The sequence below is a fragment of the Leptonychotes weddellii genome, chromosome 5, assembly GCF_054177405.1.
Source record: "Leptonychotes weddellii isolate Sample4059 chromosome 5, ASM5417740v2, whole genome shotgun sequence".
Taxonomy (NCBI): domain Eukaryota; kingdom Metazoa; phylum Chordata; class Mammalia; order Carnivora; family Phocidae; genus Leptonychotes; species Leptonychotes weddellii.
The window spans coordinates 4969736-4991581 of record NC_138373.1 but is presented as its reverse complement, the minus strand read 5'-3'; the positions used below and the strand labels follow the sequence as shown (position 1 = coordinate 4991581).

The 21846-nt window shown below is 48.6% G+C and overlaps 1 protein-coding gene and 1 long non-coding RNA gene across 2 annotated transcripts in view; one reads left to right on the top strand and one right to left on the bottom strand.

The window, feature by feature from the left end:
* The window catches only part of BAIAP2L1 (BAR/IMD domain containing adaptor protein 2 like 1), a 90287-nt gene extending 68767 nt beyond the window's left edge, over nucleotides 1-21520 (top strand). The window contains exons 9-14 of the mRNA XM_081819301.1: nucleotides 2404-2551; nucleotides 4394-4601; nucleotides 5254-5331; nucleotides 6630-6810; nucleotides 19282-19319; nucleotides 19736-21520. Coding sequence (XP_081675427.1) covers nucleotides 2404-2551; nucleotides 4394-4601; nucleotides 5254-5331; nucleotides 6630-6810; nucleotides 19282-19319; nucleotides 19736-19811 — 729 coding nt within the window. The 3' untranslated portion in view covers nucleotides 19812-21520. The remainder of the gene's footprint in view (nucleotides 1-2403; nucleotides 2552-4393; nucleotides 4602-5253; nucleotides 5332-6629; nucleotides 6811-19281; nucleotides 19320-19735) is intronic.
* Nucleotides 6805-21846, bottom strand: LOC145721488 (uncharacterized). Its single transcript, XR_014145188.1, has 4 exons — nucleotides 21725-21846; nucleotides 13465-21461; nucleotides 8485-8853; nucleotides 6805-7380 (listed from the first exon to the last, which is right to left on the bottom strand). It is a non-coding gene; the product is annotated as an uncharacterized LOC145721488 (long non-coding RNA).

Here is a 21846-nt window from a genome sequence, read left to right as displayed (position 1 = left end):
TGCTGTGTTCAACTCTATTATCTTTGTTTTGGAAATGTTATTGTTACTGTTTTTAATTGTAATGATTCCAACTTTGTGAGTTTATTCCCAGTGAAGGAGGCGTAGGTGTCTTAGAGAATAATTAGCAAAACTCTGGTGCCATTCATCACAACATAAGGCACTTCAGAAAAAAATAGCCACCAAAGTATTTCAAGGTAATGAAATCAAGCATTGTAGTTTGCCACTCCTTGAACCTCGGCTTTATTGCTTTTCACAAATGTGGAAATTTGCACTTGATCTTAGCCAAAAGGCCAAGAAGCGATGCAAGTGTGGGAATTTGGATCCAGTGGATAGTTTAGACACATGGGTCCACCCTAACCTCTGAAATGAAAGCAGAGATGCTAAAGACCAGTCGACAGCCTACAGAATAGATCCATAACTGCATGGGCTATAAGAGAAGGTGCTGTCAGTGGGCCAGAAACACTGAAGGAGTCTCAGAGAAAGGCAAAATCGGTGTGTGTGGAGAATCAAGAGAGAAGAAAATCTCAGCCCCGAGCACATGCAGGGCAAGACTAGCAGAGGGCAGAGCAGTGAGCTCAGAGCCAGTGGGTCTAAGAAGGGGTGGAGAATGGCACGTGGCATTCCTGTATGTGGTCGGTTCTAGACAATTCGCATCCTCTAAGCTGGTCGGTTTCTTCCACCTGTCCCACTTGTGCTAAACAGTAGGCAGCAGGGCTTTTGTCCACTGGCCGAAACTGTGTGTTCAGAGGCCAGGCACCCTCCTAGCTGCGTCCTCCCTGTCCCCACCTCACCGCAGGTAGTCTGTGATAACGAGAACAGGCAAAATACAGACTGATAAACAGGCAGAATAGGGAATGCCATACAATACAGAGATGGACAGATAACCAGGAATCACCGAACAAGTGAGGAAAACCAGTATCCTGAAAAAACACACTGAAAGAAAAAAACTTGAATAAACAATATTGGAGGCAACAGAGGCAGTAGGCAGAGGAGAAATCTTTAGAAAGAAACGAAAAGATACTACATCCCCAGGGGGAGAATCAACTAAAGATTTTGGAAATTAAAAATGATTATTCACAGTTGAAATGTCTGGGATTTGCTTCAGCATATTCCAGGCACGGGGGAAGATGGTTTAGCATATATGAAACAATATTGGCCATGAATTCATAATTGTTGAAGCTGAGTGTTGGGTACAGGGAGATTTATTGTGCTGTTCTTTCTCCTTTATACATGCTTGACATTTTTCTAAAATAGCTTTTTAAATTTTTCCCTCCCCTTTCCCTGCTCCACAAAAAAACATAAGCAAACCCCCACACCAATAGATGGGCTCATTAACAGAATGGAACTGCTTAGAAAATTAATCCAAAGAGCTCTCGCAAAACACAGAACAAAAACGGAGAGAGGATGTAAACATAATGTTAGACAGGTTGGAGATACCCAATTGTCTTCTCAAAATCATCACCAGATGTCTAATGGGGATCTCAAATTCAACTTGTCTAAAACCAGATGACTGATTTTCTCACTCATGTGCTTCTCTAGTCTTCCCCATCCAGAAAATGGCAGCTCCATCCTTCCAGTAGCTCGGGCACAAATGTGGACTTCTCTCCCTCTCTTGCACCCCCCACCCCCCCACCCCACCCCCCAGCCACAGCCAACCCCTGGGCATGCCCTGTTGTTTCCACCTTCAAAGCATAAACAGGTCCAGCCACTTCTCACCCGTCCACTGCCCTGACTGTGGTCCCTGCTGAGATTACTGTAGTAGACTCTGCCTGATCTTTAACACAGCAGCAACAGTGAGCCTGGACAAATGGAAAACAACAAAACCTTGATAGATTGTGATCAAGTTGCAGAAGGGGATAAAGAGGAAATTCTAAAAACTTCCAGAGAGGGGGAAAAATAGATTACTTACAAAGAAAAGAGGACTCCACTGGTACCAGATTTCTTGTTAGCAAAACAAGATGTTAGAAATTAATGGAGCAATGCACTCAAAAATCCTTGGAAAAATTATTTTAAATGTAGAATCCTAGGGCACCTGGGTGGCTCAGTCGTTAAGCGTCTGCCTTCGGCTCAGGTCACGATCCCAGCGTCCTGGGATCGAGCCCCACATCGAGCTTCTTGCTCCGCAGGAAGCCTGCTTCTCCCTCTCCCACTCCCCCTGCTTGTGTTCCCTCTCTCGCTGTCTCTGTCTCTGTCAAATAAATAAATAAAATCTTTAAAAAAAAAAAAAAGACAAAAATGAAAAAATGTGATATTTTTGAAATAATTCAGAGTGGGGCATTGCCATCAACCAAGAGAACTTTGTGAAGAAAGTGGAATTTAAAGCATGTTAAAACAGCCCTGGGAATCTGTATAATTCCATTGCTGTGTTACACTAATATTAGACTAATAAAGAATTTTTCACAGGTTGGGAAAGATTATGACACTCTTTCTAAATATTCGCCAAAGGTGCCCCCAGCTCCTTCAGCCAGAGCGTATACTAGTCCTTTGATTGATATGTTTAATAACCCAGCAACAGTTGGACAGAATTCAGAAAGGATAAAGAATTCAACAGGTAAGATATTTATTTTGATTTCTTTTAAAATACCTTTTTAGGGGTGCCTTGGTCGTGCAGTCAGTTGGGCGTCTGACTCTTGGTTTTGGGTCGTGATCTTTGGCTTGGGTTGTGATCTCGGGGTGTTGGGATCGAGCCCAGCCTCAGTCTCTGGGCTCAGCGGGAAGTCGGCTTGAGATTCTCTTTCCCTCTGCCCCTCCCGCTGCTCGCATTCCCCCCCAGATAAATAAAGTCTATAAAAATAGCATCGTTAAAAAATAAATAAAATACCTTTTTAAATTTTTTTACTATTTTAGATAAATGTTACCCTGAGGTAGGGAAAATAAACATCTGTGGTAGCACACATTTATAATTGCCTTGTTGAAACCTTTTTTTTTTTTTTTTTTTAGATTTTATTTGAGAGAGAGCATGAGTAGGGAGGAGGGGCAGAGGGAGAGGGAGCCTGATGTGGGGCTCGATCCCAGGACCCCAGGATCATGACCTGAGCTAAAGGCAGAAGCTTAACCGACTGAGCCACCCAGGCGCCCCTGCCTTATTGAAACTTACACTTCAAAGTAAATTAAGGTCTGGGTTTATTATAAAAGCATAAGACATTTTATAAGTGACACATTTCTTTGACAAATTCTAATTCCATATACTGATTGATGTTTATACAAAGGAAACTTACTATTGAAAGGTGTTACATTTTAAAATGGGATATAATGTACAAAAATCCTCATATTGTGTACCATATTTGGTGGCAATTGTAATAAAATTTCTTTTTCAATAAAACAAACTATAAAAGTTCACATGACAAAATTATGGTGATTGATCTTAACAGTAGGCTTAGTGTTTTTCATCATCTCTAACAGAGAACTTCATGCCTTGTGGACACTTAAGTTCTGACTGCTTAAATTTCATAACTCTATTGATGCTTTTTCAATAAATCAGGACAAGTTACTGTTTGCAGAATTTTCAGGGGGCTTTGCTTAGGCTCCGCTCTGTGTAGACAGAGTCTTTGGCACCCAGAGACCCCTCTCTCTGTGTGGGGTGTCTCAGGCCCCTTGGGTATGAAAGTCATGGCCATTGAGTCATGTGCTAGAGAGAGCCCACAGACTATAGCATTTGCAGCTGTTGAGTGAGATCCAGAGATGAGAGTTTCAGAATGGCAGTTTTGTTTCTTTGGAGTGGTAAATATCAGCTGGTGCTGGAATTGAGACAGAAACGGACAGCTCCATGCTTCACATCACGCAGGGACTGTGGCGTCAGGCCACCCACATCCCATGCTGGCCTGCTAGCTGAGATCCCGGTGAATCACTGGACGATAACTGATAACCGCTCCTTCCCTCAGAAGCTGTGAAGCATTGAGAGTGTGGACTGGCACTTAGGGAGGGTTCAGTAAACGTGCTGGTCCTCAGCGCATCCTTACTGCATTTCCAGTCTCCTCTTATTCTTTGTGGTCCAGGTCGTGGGCAGTGGCGTTTGGGTTGATGCCCTACACTGCCTTGGGGTTCGTGTTGGGAGAGGAGGGCAAGGAAAGCATCCGGCCTTCCAGTGATGCGTCATTTTGCTTCTGATTAAATCAGAGGCGGGTGAAGCTTGGCACGTACTGTGTCCTCTCCACCTGGAAAAGAGCACTTAGCCCCAAGAGCCCTGCTCGGTGAGAGACCTCAGGCTGTGGTTCTGCCTCTGCTCCTCGCGGTCCCTGCCCGTCCAGGCAAAGTCTAAATGTGGAAACAATGCGCTCGGAGCTGCAGTAGGACGAGTGCTGGCAGGCAGGAGTGGGTGGCTTTCTGGGGTTTGCTTGTTTGAACTTGTTATCAGTCCCTGAAAAGCGATCAGTGCTGCGCTCATTTTCAACAGATTCTTCAGATGATCCCAGTTTACAGCGATCAGTCTCTGTTGCAACTGGACTGAACATGATGAAGAAGCAGAAAGTAAAAACCATTTTCCCACACACTGCTGGCGCAAACCAGACTTTGCTCAGCTTCGCGCAGGGAGACATCCTCACACTGCTCGTCCCTGAGGAGAAGGACGGCTGGCTTTATGGAGAGCATGACACCACCAAAGTGTAAGTCTCAGGGCAGATGCTGTCCACACAGCAGTCAGGGCCGCCCAGTACTTCAGAGAGCTGCCATATCTCCTTTTAGTGGCAAATTGTCTTTGTGGTCACAGTAGCGTTTTTAAGTTAAGTTCATAGTTTAGTTATGGTTCTAGTTTAGTTCATTGGAGTTACTCTGTCTCGGTATTTTCTGTATGTCTGTGCATATATAGATGAATTTGGTACTTGAACAGGTCATAATGAAGTCACCTCTGAACGTAGTTTTAAATAACTCTTGTGTTTTTTTTTTTTCTTAAAAAAAAAAAACTGGATTTCTCAAGGATAATCTGCACATCAGATAGATTTTCTTAAGATTTAGCGCATAAATAGTTTAAATGCTAGCATCGTCGTTTCAACCATGAGTATGTGCACAGGCCTTACTGTGAGCTGGTTAAATTGGTTTTCTGTGTAGATTATTCAGCTATTAAATAAATGTGGAAAAAAGCCAAAAAGGTAATCCAAATAAAACAAATGCTGTATATAAAATACACATTGTGTGATGTGGTGAAAATGGACCGGTCTGCCCCTGGGCTGTCCCTGAGCCATTCCGTAGTATGCTTACCGTTCACTTGTCTGCTGCTGACCCCACAACCCGGCCTTTTTTCTCCTTCCTCACCTGTAGGAGGGGCTGGTTCCCAGCATCCTACACAAAGTTGCTGGAAGAAGATGAAAAGGAGGCCATGAGTGTGCCCACACCAAGGTAGGACCTGACTGTGGCTCCCATTTCCCAGTGACGAAAACTCACCTTTGACCTCATGTTTTTAGGCATACCAGAATTCTGTCTAGATGTGTAGCAACCCCGTAGGGAAACCTCCATTCGTGTAGGAGAGTACAAAAGGGGGACTGTTACCCACAGCTGTTCCCTTAGTCGTTTCTGCTGTGGGGACATGCCTCCAGACTCTGCTCCTCACACTCCTATCAGCCTTCTGGAACCACTGACTGCACCACCACCCCCCTCCAGGTCACTAAATCCAGGGTGACCCGTCATCACCATTACTGCTTAGGAAGTGCCAAAGTGCCTTATGCTGCTGACTAGCTCGTTTAATTCTCATAACAACCTTATGAGGTAGGTCCCCACTTTAAAATTGAGGACACTGAGGCACAGGAAGGTGGAGCCAAGGCTGGAACCCAGGAAGGTCTTTTCCACGCCTAGCTATGAATATTTATATGTGTATCAGCAGCTGTAGTTGGTTACCCCATGAGTCCTTAGAAGTGACACATCCAGGGGCGCCTGGGTGGCTCAGTCGGTTAAGCGTCTGACTCTTGATTTCGGCTCAGGTCGTGATCTCAGGGTCATGAGATCAAGCCCTGAGTTGGGCTCCACGCAGGCCATGGAGTCTGCTTAGGATTCTCTCTCTCTCCTTCTCTCTCTCTCTCTCCCTCCCTACCTCTCTAAAAAAAAGGAAAGAAGGAAATGACATATCCAAACTGCACTCCTCCTCTTTACCCTAAACTGCCTCATTCTCAGTGTTTCTCATCTCAAAGAAACCCTCTAATCCATCCAGCTGTCCCTGCAGACCTTTGAGCACCATACTCGATGCCCGCCCCCCCCCCCCCAAGTCCTGCTCCGTGTCATCTGTGTGTCCTCATCCCTGGCAGAACAGCTCAACTGCCAAGCGGCCAAGGAATAAAACTAGATATTGTGTTTATGATGTTAAATGCTGAGGATTTATTTGTTTTGTTTTTCAAATCTGAAGTGCTCAACACTTTGCTAAGGCTTTTGCTATAGTCTTCATTTTCTTATTGATCTCCTTAAATTAATCAAGAGCCAGCTCTTAATTAAGCCGGTTTTTTTGAGTGTACATTTACAAACCAGTAAAAACATTACAGTATTTTTTATATAGATGTATATTGTGTGTGTACACACGCACGTCTCATCTCCTCTCTCACACCCTATGTGATTGTTCACCTATTGCAGTTCTGGCCCTAGGATATTTAGGATGTTTGGGATTCAGATGGCAGGATCTTACATAACTTGTATTCTCTGCTTATTGGTAGCCTGGCCCCAGTGAGAAGCATCAGCACGGTGAACTTATCTGAGAAAAGCAATGTCGTCATTCCCCCACCGGATTACTTGGAATGTTTGTCCCAGGGAGCGGCTGCAGATAAGAAAGCAGATGTTTCCAAAAATACTTCTACCTTTAAAGCACCGGTGTCCCAGCCAGAAGCCACATCTCCTGTGAGTGGAACTGCAGTACAACGTGCTGTGTACCCCCACCCTGAATGGCGGTCTGGGGGTGTGGGCGCTTGTTCCACCAGGAATGAAGGTGGTGTCCCCCCGGGCGGGGCAGGCACACGCTCCTGAATCTTCTGCATTCCCACCCTCTCACAGCCACGCAGCTTCCATAACTTCAGTCCTTCTGTTTGTATTTTATCTGTAAATAGTTCGTCAGATGGTATCAGGTGTTCTCTCCTCGCCTTCGGCCCCGGCTGCAGTCAGTCAGTCTCATCACTTGTTCTGCGTTTTCTTCAATTTTCATACCGTTTCCTGAGGGAAGGCTTCAGGTTAAAAGTAACTTTACCTTTGTGTCTTCAGAAAGTGCTTACTTTGCACCAGGTGCTGGGTAAACATGGTGTCATGTACACTGTCTGTAATCCTAAACAACCCCATAAGATCGTAGGGGCCACGGGCTCCCAGAGTCCCTTCATTGCTGTGGCACCTGTGTCTCCCGAGCGCCGGTTCCCGGTGCGGGCTCTCAGGGTGCAGAGATGAACAGGACCAGTTAGTGGCTCTGCTGGAACTTACGTTCTAGTGGGGGGAAGCAGACAATGAGAAATAAACAGTAAACACAGTGATGGAAGCTGTGCAGAGAATTAAAGCAAGGTGAGGTGATAGAGGGATGGGGCGACCGCTCACATGAATGCCACAGGTTTGTGTGCAGGTGCTTACGAGGGAGCGCCCTGGGGTCCCCACCTGTGAAAGTGAGAGCAGGGGAGCAGCATTCGGCAGGGGGAGGAGCTGGACTGGGAGGGGAGCCAGGCCTTGATCACTGGCATCCAGGGCAAGAGAGCTTGAGCCAGGGCGATTTCCCAAAGGGACAGCCCAGGGCAGCAGTCCCTGAGTTTTCTTGTTGATCTGGGCAGCACGTGACAGTGTCTGCACCCCCAAGGAGGGGACATTGAAACTGAGACCTGAATGGCAAGGAGCCTATCATGTAGGGGTCGAGGAGAGGAGAAGGAGCAGAGGAGGGCACATATTTGGCATGCTCCGAGAACGAGGCTGTGATTCCAGGATGATGGAGAATCGAGAAAGGAGGGATCCGTGTTCTCATTTTTTTCTCAGGATAGATTTTACCGTTAAAGAAGGGGAAGGATGGAGAAGAGGATGGTGACCGGGAAGGCGAGAGGAGCATACGTGGCGTGTGGGCCTGGGAGCAGGGAAGTTAGTGAGCAAGAAGCCTCGGGCGCGGGCAGAGGTGCGCACAGACTGGGGAGTTCCTGCTTGAGGATGGCTGCTCTCCGTGGGGAAGCAAGGGCGTCAGCGGAGGGGGTGGGCAGAGCGAGCAAGTGTAAAGAAAGAATTTGTGAAACGGGTTCTGAAGAGTGAGAAGGCGCAAGTGCTATAGAATACGGGGTATATGGGGGATAATGCCGATGCCCATTTACGGTTTGGGGTCATGATTTTAAAGGAAGCCAGGCAGTATGGTTGTTTCTCCAGCAACTGCAGCTGCTCCAGCTCAGACAAGAAGTAATGAACTAGTTGGGGTTACCAGGTGGTGGTGCTGGGGGAGGAGCAGGGAGTTCCTGGTGTTTGTGAGGGTAGGGCTGTGGTGCCCCAGACCTTGGCATTCAGGCTGGGCCATGAACGGATCTGGAGGGTGGGAAAGGAGGCGCGGGGGAGGTGGGGCAGAACCTCTGCGAGGCTGCACGGCTGCTAGAGTGCAGTGGGAAGGAACCTGGGAGGTGAGGGTCGGAGCGTGGGCTGGACTTCTGGGGGCCGTGCGGCTGAGCTTCATGCCCAGGGCTGCACAGTGGCCAGGCGGTGCCGGAGCCTGCCTAGCCTGTGCTCTGGCCAGCTTCCTCCCAGAAATGCCCCCGGGCACTGCTGGTGGTCCACAGGCTACTTTGTTTTTTATTTTCTGGTTATTGTATGGTCCTTTCTGTAGCTCATGCAGAGGCGTCTCCCTGCTGCTCATGGGATATGTGGCTCCACAGCTCTGCCCCCATCGTCGGTACTACTGGTGGCCTTTGTTCAGCTGTGAATGGTGCATGGGTGCAGTCTCTGGATTACATGGAATGGGAACTCTTAAAAATGTGCCCTGCGTTTCATTGGAGCCTTCAGGTGTTTTAGAATATGCCTGCCTCATCATAAGCTGCAGTGTGTTCCGATCCGGGAAATGCAGGGTTTTGCAGTCTCTCTCAAAAATGTCTTTGGCTCGGGGCACCTGGGTGGCTCAGTAAGTTAAGTGTCTGCCTTCAGCTGAGGTCGTGATCCTGGGGTGCTGGCATCTAGCCCCGTGTCAGGCTCTGCACTCTGCAGGGAGACTGCTTTTCCCTCTTCCTCTCCCTCTGTGATCTCTCTTGCTCTCTCTCAAATAAATAAATAAAATCTTTAAAAAAAAAAAAAAAGTCTTTGGCTTCTCAGATAAGCACACTGTACAATACATTGTTTGTACCTTTATTATTCCAAGTTACCCCAAAACCTAACAAAAACTATTTTCAAAAGAATGACACACAGCTGTTGAAAATGGAGCTTTTCCATTCTTTCATCATGGAAGAGAAATTGCTTTGAAGGACAAAGGTATCAAGTGCTGTTTTATTAAATACCCTAGTACATGTTTTTTTTTTTTTAAAGATTTTATCTATTTATTTGACAGAGAGAGAGATAGCGAGAGCAGGAACACAAGCAGGGGGAGTGAGAGAGGGAGAACCAGGCTTCCTGCTGAGCAGGGAGCCCGATGGCGGGACTCGATCCCAGGACCCTGGGATCATGACCTGAGCCGAAGGCAGACGTTTAACGACTGAGCCACCCAGGCGCCCCTACCCTAGTACATTTTAAAACAATATTCAGACTCTTTGAAAATTATCTTAAGACATTTTGAAAAGCATAAAAATTCCTTTTGCTGGGGCAGGAAAAACAAATGCTTACACCTGGATGTCACACAGCTCCGGACCCAGGAGTACGAGGTACACCGTTCTGGTGTGACCTGTCTGTAGTGCCCTCTGCTGTTTTTGTGTGATTTCCAGCTTTTTCTTAGGGGAAAATACAAACATAATAAAAGGGGAGAGAAGAATGTCTCTCACCCCCAGCTTTGACAATTGTCAATTCATTTACCAGTCTTTTTTTTTTTTTTTTAAGACTTATTTATTTGAGAGAGCATGCACACGTGTGTGCATGTGATCGGGGAGGGGCAGAGGGAGAAGGGAGAGAACCCCGGGCAGACTCCCAAGTTGAGCGTGGAGCTTGAGGTGGGGCTCGATCCCACAGCCCATGAGATCATGAGCGGAAACCAAGAGTTGGATGCTTAACCAACTGTGCCACCCAGGCACCCCCCCCAATCTTCTTTCATCTTGCCCCTGGCCACTCCCAGATCAATTTGATGCTAATTCCAGACTTCATCATCTCATGTATAAATACCTTAAATATAATAATACCTTTTATTTTTACACAACCAAAATACCAATTACCGTATCTTTAGAAATTGACAGTAATTCCTCAATATATCATCAACCAGTCACTTCAAATTTCTGATTGTCTTATTAAAAATTGAACAGTATAGTTTGAATCTGGATCCAGGCCTGCTCCACACATTGTAATTGGTCACTGAGTCTCATGACGAGTGTTTTTGTATCTAAGGTCTCCCCATCTCTTTTTCCTTGTAACTTACCTGGAAGGAACCAGGTTATTGGCCCTGGAGGGTGGCCCCAGGCTGGATTTCGCTGAATGCATCCACATGGTGTCCTTCACTGCATTCCCCTTTCTCCTATATTCTCAACCTGGATCAGAGTCGGTATTACTGTTTTGTTTCTTTGCCTGTTTTGTTAAAGCATTTCATCGGTGGTGGTGTCTAGTCCATCCAGAGGGACACCTGTCTGGTCATCTCTTCTTTTGTGATATTAGCAGCTTTAATAATAACCACCTCCATTACTTTAAGGCTGTGTGACGTCTTCTAAGATAAAAGAATCTTGCCCCAAAATCATAGTTAACATTGAAATTATAAGTGAAAACACTGACATTTTAGGGTGCCTGGGTGGCTCAGTCTGTTAAAGGTCTGCCTTCAGCTCAGGTCCTGATCCCAGGGTCCTGGGATCGAGTCCAGCATCGGGCTCCTTGTTCATCGGGGAGCCTGCTTCTCGCTCTCCTTCTGCCTCCCACTCTCCCTGCTTGTGTGCTCGCTTGCTCGCTCGCTCTCTTCTGTCAAATAAATAAATAAATAAAATCTTTAAAAAACACAAATTTTAGCCAACACGGTCTCATTTTAGAGAACATTTTAATTTTCAATATTTTACCATGTTGGTAAAGCTTTATGATGAAAGCATTGATGCAGTTCTTACTATACTGCATTGGAGGCTCTGAAAAATCCTATTTATCAGTATGGTCAAAAATGATATTATTTAGCATTTGGCAGTTTAAATGAGATCTAACTTTATTTTTAAAGCACTTTGGCTGGATCATAATAGACTGGCAATGTAAGGAGGCTGCCCTGAAAAGTGCTGAGACTGTCTAGTAAACTGAAGGTTTGGGGCAGAGCAGCAGCTTTAGGCATGTAACTTTCTCCTGAGGGCCGGGATGGGGCTGCTGCTGGAGGTGGTCCCCTGCTCTGTGGCCACCTCGTGGAAGCCACTGCCCTTCCCACCTTGACCGTGGGTGCAGGAGTCCTTGGCTCACATCCTGTGTGCGCCCATCCGTCCTGTCCCAGGGCTGCCTCTAGGCCGAACTCCACACCCCAAGCCCTCTCCCTCTCCCTCCCACAGACCATCTTCACTGACACTAACCTGTAGTCTCCTGACAAAGCCCCAGACCTCATGGCTTCACTGGTGAATTCTAACATACATACAAAGAAGAGCTAATACTGTCCTTCTCAAACTTTTGCCCAAAAATTGAAGAGGAGGGAACACTTCCAAACTCATTCTGAGGCCAGCATCGCCCTGATACTCTGGTCAGGCCCCCTATTTCTGTCTTGCAGGCCAGACAACTTTTTTTAGTTTTTCATTTTAGCAGCCTTGAATGTTTGGTTTCATATAACATTTAAAAGCCCCAAATATCTGAAAATGCCCTTCTTGTGTGGGTTCCGATGTGATTTTAGTTGTCTTTGATTTTGCGAGTGTCCGAACAATGAATGTTGATGAACTCTTAATAATTGAGACCTTCCATATAAAAGGCGTGTTTAGCACTTCAGAGAGGTATGGAGTCAGTACCTGCAGCGAGGTCACCCAACTTGGGTAACTAATGTTTTCTGTGGCGTCAGACTACCGTGACCAACCAGACTCCTTTCTTAAACACAACCAAATGGCGTGTGACGGTGTGCCGCCTAGAAGGGATCAGTGGATCACAGACCTTCCCATTGGAATTCATCCATTGAGCATTGACTGATAAGCTACCATGGTCCAGGGAAACAGATAGGACTAAGGCCAGCCTAGGAGTTGAGTCCAGTGAACAGTGTGGTTATTGGAGCTGTGTAAAAGGTGCATGGGGCAAAGAGGCGACAGGAAGACGGGAGAGCTCAGGCTCCTGGTAAGCACCAGAGGAGGCGTCTTGGAAGCAAGCATTTGAGCCAACATCTGAAGGAAGAGCTCTGACAAAACACAGTCTTCCAGATATGCGTTCCGGGAACCGTGGTGGCTGGGTGTGGTCCAGGGCCACAGCCAGATACGTGGTGGGATGCCTAGGCCAGGAGAGAAGCACACCAAGCCAGGAAGTCTGGGCTGAATGTTTTCCTTCCTCCGTCATCCTGGGTGGTATCCACAGGTGGCCCTAGGGGTGCGCGCTGGGGCCTCATGACAGGGCAGTTGGCTGTGCGGTCGTCCAGGGAGAGAGGGCGGCAGGAGTCGTGATCAGTGGAGATGGGACAGGGTGACAAGTTATTCAAGAGGTAAGGACTGACAGAGCTAGTGACCAACTGGTATAGCCTGCTTGGGAGAAATCGTTGTTCTGTCTTTACTCTGGAAGCAGTTCTGGTTTGCTCATGTTCATGTATTTTGAAGCTTTTTTTTTTTTTGAAAATTTAATCTTGAGCTCCAGATTTTTGACATGCGAACATTAAAAAAGGACCCTCCTGGGTCCCCTCCCTCTCTGGTAGCTTTGTACTATCACTCAATAAACTTTGCTTCAAAAAAAAAAAGAAAAACATCTGCACTTAAGTTATACATGTAACTACTAGAAAACATTTGTTTGGGAGGTTCTGAATAATATAAAATAATCAGGGTCCTATAAGTATGATCGTATTCATTAAAGAAGAAGTTACTTTATGGTTTTTTAAAGTACCTACAATTTGAGAGACCCCTCTTTTCACTTTTGGAAAAAAAAGATAAAAGTTTTCTTCCATGGGTGTATTTATATATTTCATGATTTGTCTACTATATTAAACATAGAAGGAAGTGGCATTATGGTGAAGATTTTGTCTAAAACTCTAATACAGGAGCACCTGGGCGGCTCAGTTGGTTAAGCATCTGCCTTTGGCTCAGGTCATGATCTCAGGGTCCTGGGATTGAGCCCTGAGTTGGGCTCTCTGCTCAGTGGGGAGTCTGCTTCTCCCTCTCCCTCTGTGCTCTCTTTCTCAAATAAATAAAATCTTAAAAAAGTAAATAAAAAATTTCTATTACAAATAAATTGATAAATTATCCCACTCGAGACAGAAATAAGGAGGCTCTCAACAACATTTATCCCATGCACTTAAACAGATAAATGTTTTTTTTACCTCAAATGTTGCCATTTGCTGGATAAACAGATGTTGAAATGAGGTTTCCTTTCAATTCACCTGGCAGTCACAGCTGCAGGTTTAAGTTAAAGAGCAAAGTCCAAGTCTGTAAAAATGAAAATATCTAATCATGACACCTTATTTATTATAAAAATAACCCAGGGAATTTTTGTTTTGCTCGAAAGTATCTATAATTTCACTTCCAGGATGACCACTGTTAGCACTTCATTATATCTCCTTCGAGAAAACTGTAGGTGAATTTATTTAGATCGATATTTTACCCTTCCTTCCCAGCCCCCACACACAGGAGGATCGGACCATTTGCTCCCGTCAGAAAGCATTTGTGGTTCAGGCCACACCACCCTGCTGCCTGGCGGGTGGGCAGTGCGAATTGGGCCGATCCAGCTTTCTGACCTCCCCGGCTGGGAGGCCGCGGGGGAGGAGTAAGCACAGATGGAGAGCAGGAGGACCTGGAAGTCCTTCAGCTGATTGAGAAAGTTCTAAAACCTCCACGGTCCGCTTATCAGTGCCCCACCCATCTGAATGCTTGATAAGACGAATACCACTGTCCTCTGTATGCTGTTCCTGAGGAACGGAGAGGTTGCTTTTTTGTCTTTGTGGCCTGGAGGATAATGGAAGACAGTTAATAAAGGTCACAAGAAAATACTAATTGGCTTTTAAAAATCAGCAAAGGCCACAAGGTTTGAGGGCCTCCCCAAACAAGGTACCGCTGGCCATGACTCCAGCAGCTCCCTCCCCCATCACCGTCTTCAGGACATTCACTGTTCCTTATCTGTAAGACCATAAAGAGCATCTTCTCTCGGAATGAAGAGGGTAATAACCCAAAAATAAGTACACAGTGCTTCACAGATGCACAGTGAGATTAAATGATGGATTTATATTCCATTTCTATCACGGACGTGTTTTGAAGTCATATTTCAAGATCCTGAGCAAACTGCAGAAGAAAACCCCACCACTCCATCATCAGTGTGCATCCTCATGCACGTCCTCAGCTGACACCATTCTGCCAGAGGAGCTACTGCATTTCCTCGCTATCAAGTCCGATCAGGAGCTCCGAACTTAACCAAACCGAACCCCCAGGCCCCCTGCAGGGAAAGAAGAACTAGTCTTGGTAGCTTCTCGCAAGAGCAACAGGAAGCACAGGATCTAATCCTCTGGTATCAGGGCGTGGGCAAAGGCTAAGTGGAGAATTTATGGCCAGATAGAAATGTCCCAGAACTGGGCTGCCCAGGACAGTAACCGTTGAGCACTGGAAAAAATACGCAACTAAGGAATTTGTATTTATATTTAATTTTAGTGCAAATAGTCATATGGGTAAGTGGCTACTGTATGGGACAGTCGGGTGTAGAGCATGCAGAACAGGACAGTGTTCCATTGAAAAACCGGATCTAGAAGTGTGATGGTTGGGAAGCATGGAACATCACTGAGGCCTGCCTGGTAGCCCCTGAGGGCTGGGGACACGGTCCAGTCCTGGAATTTTGTATCTCAAAAGTTCTTAGGCCCAACCAGCTGATAAGTTTATTTTTCCTAAACTAAAATGTTCCTCAACTAAATGATGGTGGGGAAAGGTATGTTCTGCCTCAGCCAAATCCTGGGGTCCAAGGCAGCTGGCAAAGCATCTTAATGGTTTTATACATATTTTCTATGTACAACCATCCGTTAATGCCAGTTACACGTAGAGTTTTGTTTAAACACCAGGATTCTTAGGCTTAAGTACACCGAACACCCAGGCCTGGGAGCTGCCTACTGTAGAGTGGAATGTTCCTGAACTCACCAACCTACAGTTCTGTGGCTGCCCTGCGATGTTCTGAGATACCGACTTCCCTGAGGGGCTGGGGGGGAGGGGTCACCGGGACTGAAGCTGGAGGGCCTGCCAGGTGGTCACACTGTTCTCTGCTGTTGCTGCAGCCGAGTTGTTAACATGTGCAGAGCCAGGCTCTAAAATGCTATTGAGAAACTGAGCCCCGCACCACACACTTGCTGCTCAGACCAGGAGTGCTGCCTCGGGGAGGGGCCCGGGCGCGCCCTTACCCCAGGGCAGTTGGCTCTTCCCTGTCTGGCCTTCAGTGTCCCCATGTGAGGACTAAAGGTGTTGAACTAGTTCAGAGGTTATGATTCGGGAGATGAGCCCAGCCCACAGCGGAGGACTGGCACCAGCTGTGGGTTATCAGGGCGGGTTGTGTTGCAGGTAAGAGCTGAGCCCCAGCGGCTTCAGACAGGAAGGGAACGGTCTGTTTCATGGAAGCAGAGCCCAGAGAGGGTCAGTAGCAAGGCCGCCCAGGGCCTTCTTATCGCTCGCCCTGGCTTCTGGGGTGTGGGCTCCCCACTCAGCGTTCTCACTGGGCCACAGTCCCTGTCTCACCTGAGAGTGTCTACCTGTGGCCAGAAAACGGGCTATACTGGGTGGTCTCAGCTGACCTGACCACCATAAGCTGGGACCATGGAGTCCCCTTGAAGGCACGTGGGCACGTGGAGGACACCCGAGCAGAAATGTGGACAGTGGGAGGGGGAGTTGGACACCATGTGACAGTGAGTGCCCACTCAAGGTGAACTCGAGTTTTTAGGTTTTCTGGGGCAAAGAATCACAAGATGTGCCCCCGCTCTGCCTTTTCCTACTCAGCCGTAATCAGCGGGTTGTGGGCTGTTGCTGATCAGGCCCAAGGCCTTCACTGCCCTACGGTCCCGTGGGTAACCTGTTGCACCTTCATGACATGCCTAGCCTGTGTTGGTGCCTGGTTTCGTCACTCGATAACCTCCCGTCCTGCCGAGTCACTCCAGGCCAGCACCATGCTGGTTGCCAGGAGGGAACACAGAACACGCACCTGGCTGTGCCTACGAGCCGTAGGTTCTGGCCTTTCTGAAGTCTGAGGGAAAGCGTGCGAAACATAGTGCTGAGTCCGAGCAAGGCCCGCAGCGTGCGTAAGGAGTCTTTCTGCCGTTGCCTGGGGGACCTTGGGGAGCTCGGCGCCGCAGACGTGCGCTCGCACGGGGCCTCCGGTGCTGTGGGCCCTGCACTGCGCGTGTAGAGAGTAGAGAAGGTGGCTCCCAGTCTGCGGAGGCCCGTCAGCCCCTGCGGAGAGGCCGAGGGCCAGCAGGAGCCCTGCTGAGACGGGTCCGGCCCAGGGACACAGGACAAAGGAAGAGGGAAAGATGGGATTGGGGAGTGCAGAGACAAGGGACCCCAAGCCCCACGACCCGGCCTAAGGGAGGCAGTGGAGGGACGGGCTCAGTTGGAACATTTGGAGGCAGCCAGCGGGACAGATGGGCTTGTGGCGTCAGCCAGCACGAGGGATGGGGCTGTGTGATCAGGTTTGAGGTGGGAAGGTCCTGAAAATGCTTCTGAGTGGGATGTGCACTTTCCCCCCGATGGATCGAGGGCAGTACCACACGTGGCCTGGAGGTGCGCTTCACTGACAGAAAAGGGAGCAGGGGAGGAGGGGCAGGTTTGGGGACAGCGGGCAGTTGTGACCACAGCAGTGGGCTCAGGGGAGGTGCGTTAAACAAGGGAGAAACCTTTCTGAAAATGTCCTGTTTTTTTTAAGTGAACATTGAAGAATACCATGTAAGAAAATGGGTGACTTTTCATAAAGCAACTGCGTATAACCAACACCAGATCGAGAACTAGAACGTTACACCGACCCCCTCCCCCCGCACACACACACCGGCCCTTCTCCCAGTCCAGGCTGGCCCCTCTGGTGTGGTCCTCACACGAACCGAACGTGCAGCGTGCCCTCCTGTGGCGTTCCGTTGCTGTGTGGCGTTCACTGGATGGAAGGCGGTTGTCCCTTCTCCTGGTGACAGACGTGTAGGCCGTTCTCACGGGGCTGCTCTGAGTGTCCTGGTGGGGGATCTCTGCCCATTGCACATGCGCGCTGCTGGGACCAGCGGTGGGGGAGGCTTGCCAGGGCGCGGGGTTCACACTGGGACCCGGGTTCGGCCCGGCACCGAATGGCTTCAGGCTGTCCTAAGTTACTCTCGCCGTCCCCCCTCACAAGAGCTGTTACTTCTTGCCACTTGGCTTTTGGTGGACTGCGACGCATCTCGGCTGCCGTGTTTGTTTCTCTCAAGTGTCTGGGCCAAGTACTCGGCACAGCTCGTGAACATGTAGCTAAATTTGTTGTCAAGTTGAGTTGGGTCAGTCAGGGCTCAGGAGGCGCTCCTGGGAACAGGCCCCCACGCCTTCCCCTGGAGGGCAGCTTGCAGGTACTCGGGGAGGGTTGTGTGTCTGGGTTCCAGTTCCGGGTGCACAGAGCTTTCCTCAGACTTGAGGACGCACCCGGCAGGGAGACGGTTTGCGCCCAAGGAAAGGCAGCAAGAAGGTGGTTCCCAGTGAGAGTATCAAGGAGCAAGGGCTGTGTGCCTCTGGGGCCGAGCACATGCCTCCGAGACGCCACACCGGGGGAGTCTGCTTGGCAGGAAGTGTGCTTTCCAGGCTGGGAGGACGCAGGCGGCCTCTTCCCACCGCTGCCGGCGCTCTGAGCACGTGTGGCATTGCAGGGCAGGCATCCTGGTGCTTTTTAAATAAATTATAAATTAGCCTGTAACCGTCATAGAGTATGAGCGCTTCCCCAGAAATGGGCTTTCTCTGAGACCTGCTGGGGAAGTGCAGCACGCCTCGTAGGAAGAAACCACTTCGCAGCCATTTAAAGCCCTATTAGGATGTGCTGAGCAGAGCAGCTGCTTTGTGCATCAGTGATGAAAAGTAGACACTGAATCGGGGTGCAGGGCTGACTTGGGTGCCTCCTAATGCTGGCGCTCCCCATCGGGATGAGCCTGCTGACCTGCCGGCCCCAGGGCTCTCGGTCATGCCCTGAGGTCCTCAGAGGCACAGAGACAGCAGGTGCGGGTCTCAAGTGGCCCAGGTGCCCGCAACCCCTCTTAAACTTCGAGAGTCTGTATGTCCAGCACCCCGGAGGAGCCAGGCAGAGAGCCCTGACCTGGGCTTCCGCCTCCAAGGATGGCCTTCGACTCCCAGGCTGGCAACAGGTGGTCAGAGGAGCTGTCTGGTCAGCGGTCACAGGAATCCTGGGAGCTTTCAGGACGGTCAGGTCTGGTGTGGCGGCCTGTGGCTCGGACGGTGTTACACTGCCCTCTCCTGGGCGCCGCCCGGAGAATTAGCCCCACAAGCTGGGGCCAGTGAGTTCTTGAACAGCCAGAGCAGATATACAGCAATGTAAAGCCTGCAAGCTTACAGAATGAAGGACAGAAGGTGCATACGCCCCCCATGGTCCCTGGCCACACTGGGAGGCCCCCAAGTCCTGGGCTCTGGCGGTTCCTGAAGGCAAAAAACAGTGTTGGCATTGTTCCCTCTCCCCTCGCCTTCTGGAACTTCCTACCAGAGCTCTGGCCAGCTGTCGGCACCAGTCTGTGGGCACCAAGACCCAACAAGGTCTTATTCTTACTTACTGTCTTTTGATGGCATCATTCAGGATTGGGCTCCAAAACCCACCTGCAGTCACTACACGTGTGCAGCCGAAGGACCATTGGTGAGGAGCAGCCCGTCCCAGCCTCCCTCAAATTCTGAGTCGTTCCAGCACTTGTGAGGGTCCCTCCCTGTCTTAGGTTTTCTGTTCTTGTCCTTACTCTTTAAGTGACTTTAGACACATTGAGATGGTCTCAAATGGACAGAGACTGGGGGGCGCTTTTTAAAACCGGCATTAGCCATATGTGGAGTCCCTTGTGCTTTAGATGGCTTTACCTTCAGGTCTTATTAAAAATGTCCCAATTTCATGAGCCTTCCATAAACTTCCATCTTTATCTATTCTTCACAGAACGATGCAAATGGAACAGCAAAGCCTCCTTTCCTCAGGTATGTTGACCTTTGTCCGTGGGGCCTGTGCAGCCCAGGCGGCCCATCCCTGAGAGGCCTCGGGCCTGTGGGGTCTGAGGAGGATGCAGCCACCCTGTTCTCATCAGGCTGGGGAGGAGGGCCTGGAGGCTCTGCCAGCGTCTGCCCGGGTCCCAGAGGGAGGAGGCCTGGTCACAGGGGCGATGGGCAACTGAATCCAGACCCTGTCCTAGGTGGCTCTCCTGTTACAGCATCTACAGCTCTGGAGAGTTCTGTAACTCAGAACTGCCACAGAGAAACGTTCATGTTCACAAAGTGTCTGGAATTTTTTATAGAAGCCATAGATTTTCACAGTGAGAAGAGTAGTTCGTGGCTCTTTTAAAATCAAATTTCCATCTCGTAGTATTTCTGTAGCCGTGTTTTTCCTCCCCCTGCAGCGGAGAGAACCCCTTTGCTACCGTGAAACTCCGACCGACGGTGACAAACGATCGCTCAGCGCCCATCATCCGATGAAGGGAGGGCCCAGGAGCTCCAGTTCCTCCGTTAAGTTCTCACTTGCAAAATGATACAAGTTGTTTGACGTGCTGTAACTGTTGTAAAGCTTCGCCAAAGGGTGCCTGATTTTAACTGTATTCTACTTGAGCAAATCAATGCATTCTCTCAATTTAACATAGTTGTGTTGATACATTTCCATCTTTAAGAAGATGAAGAATAGTTTAGTTACCAACTCAGTCATTTAAAAATCTGTTCATCAGAAGACAGTAAATTTGGTTCCAATCCTTACTGTATCATTTTTAAAATATTCTATGATTTTTTTTTAATAGCCAGAGTAAGGGATAGTCTATGCTTTCATGACTGGGTTTCTGCACCTGAATGCAAAGGAGACCACAGTTTTATTTTATAAAGCATGTGCTCTTACCTAGCATTATGACATTTATCTAAAGGAAATGATGTGTAAATTTGCATCTTAGAATGCAAATCATAATTGTAAGCAATATAAATTATGAGACTATTATATAAAATTTAATTTTTAATTTAAAAATTTTAAATTGTTTAATCAGATGTAGAGTTACCTAAGATGGAGGAATCCCCAAGTTTCCTTCGGTTTAGACATACCTGAAGAGCGTGCAGACATTTTGCCTGACCCTGTCACAGCCATGGTGTTTAGTACTCGAATAATCCCAGAGCTATTGAGTTTAGTAGTTTGGAGTTACGAACTCCCCGACTCAGTGCAGAGAAGACACCAGGCCTTGCTGCACGTGGGCCTGGCTCAGAGCATCACACATGCGTGTGAGGGCCCCACGCGAGTGACCCCAGGGTGTTCTCGCTATGCTCGTTGATCGAAGCTGCCTCCCTAGCTAGTGTACTTCATTTCTGAAATCAGGTACTGACCCCCACTCCCGCAAAGAGCATGTAGATAGCCAGGACCTGAGTGTTAGTGGCTGGGATGGGAAGGTCTGCATTTCATCTGAGACCTGCCATCACAGCCTCAGAACTGGGAACTCTGAGCCAGTGGCCGAGTTTACGTCTGGCTGCCAGGGACTGGGCCCTGTTTTGGAGGAGTGCAGAATCAGGACGCACACCCTGGCCATTCACTGTGTGTGGGCGGAGAGGGCCTCATTTATCACAGCTCCGTTGGTCTCGCCATAAATATGAACATTTTTCTATAAACTTGAAAGTGGTCATGGTCAAATGCAGGTAAACCACTGGAAGCGTGTGACACCTCACGTTCTTGGTCCTGTCCTGGCTGCCAGGCGAATCGGGCGACCCCGAGGGCTGAGGAGTCAGACCTACGTGAGGGTCTTCCAGGCCGAGTTGGCAAACAGCACACCTGTCCTGAGAGAAGACGCTCCAGCCAATAAAGAAACCACAGTCCCATCTCGTTCAGCGGTCCCTGCTTCTCTCAGCATCTGAGTAAGAGGAGGGTTCGTGGCAGCTCAGTATTTGCAATGGGGGGGGGGGGGGGTGAGGCCTCCCTGACCTCCAGAGCTCTGCTCTTCGGGATCCTCCAGCTTTGTTACAGAGACTCTCAGGTGCGGTCTCTGCGGGCTCGCTTGGCTCGCCCGACCTGGTCTCGGCCTTCACAGACGACTGGTGGGCACTCGCCTGCCTCACCGAGGAGGGGAGGGCTTAGCTCAGGTCCTGGGCACAGAGGTGCGTGCTCTGTAAGTAAGTGTCAAGGTATTAGGTTTCGTTATATTAATAAAAATTTGGAAAGCACACTCTTGAGCTCTGTCTGCGGAGGACTAAGGAGCTGGATGCTGCTGAAGCCGGGCGATGGGTGTGGTGTTTTGGTCTTATTTGGTTACGGAAGATCTCAAACATGTCCACGAGTTTGTTTATACGAGTAGCAGTGTGCACACCGAGTAAACAGAACCAGGTAAACAAGGGTATGAATCTCATTTATTTAAAACAGTATTTCTCACCTTTCTCAAACTGAAGACTGCAAAAAATAAAAGCAGTGCTTTATTGAGCTGTCATTCACCCCAGAGCAGTGCCGCTGTGTCCCCACGCTGTGACCCCTGCGCCCACGAAACTGCAGCTCACG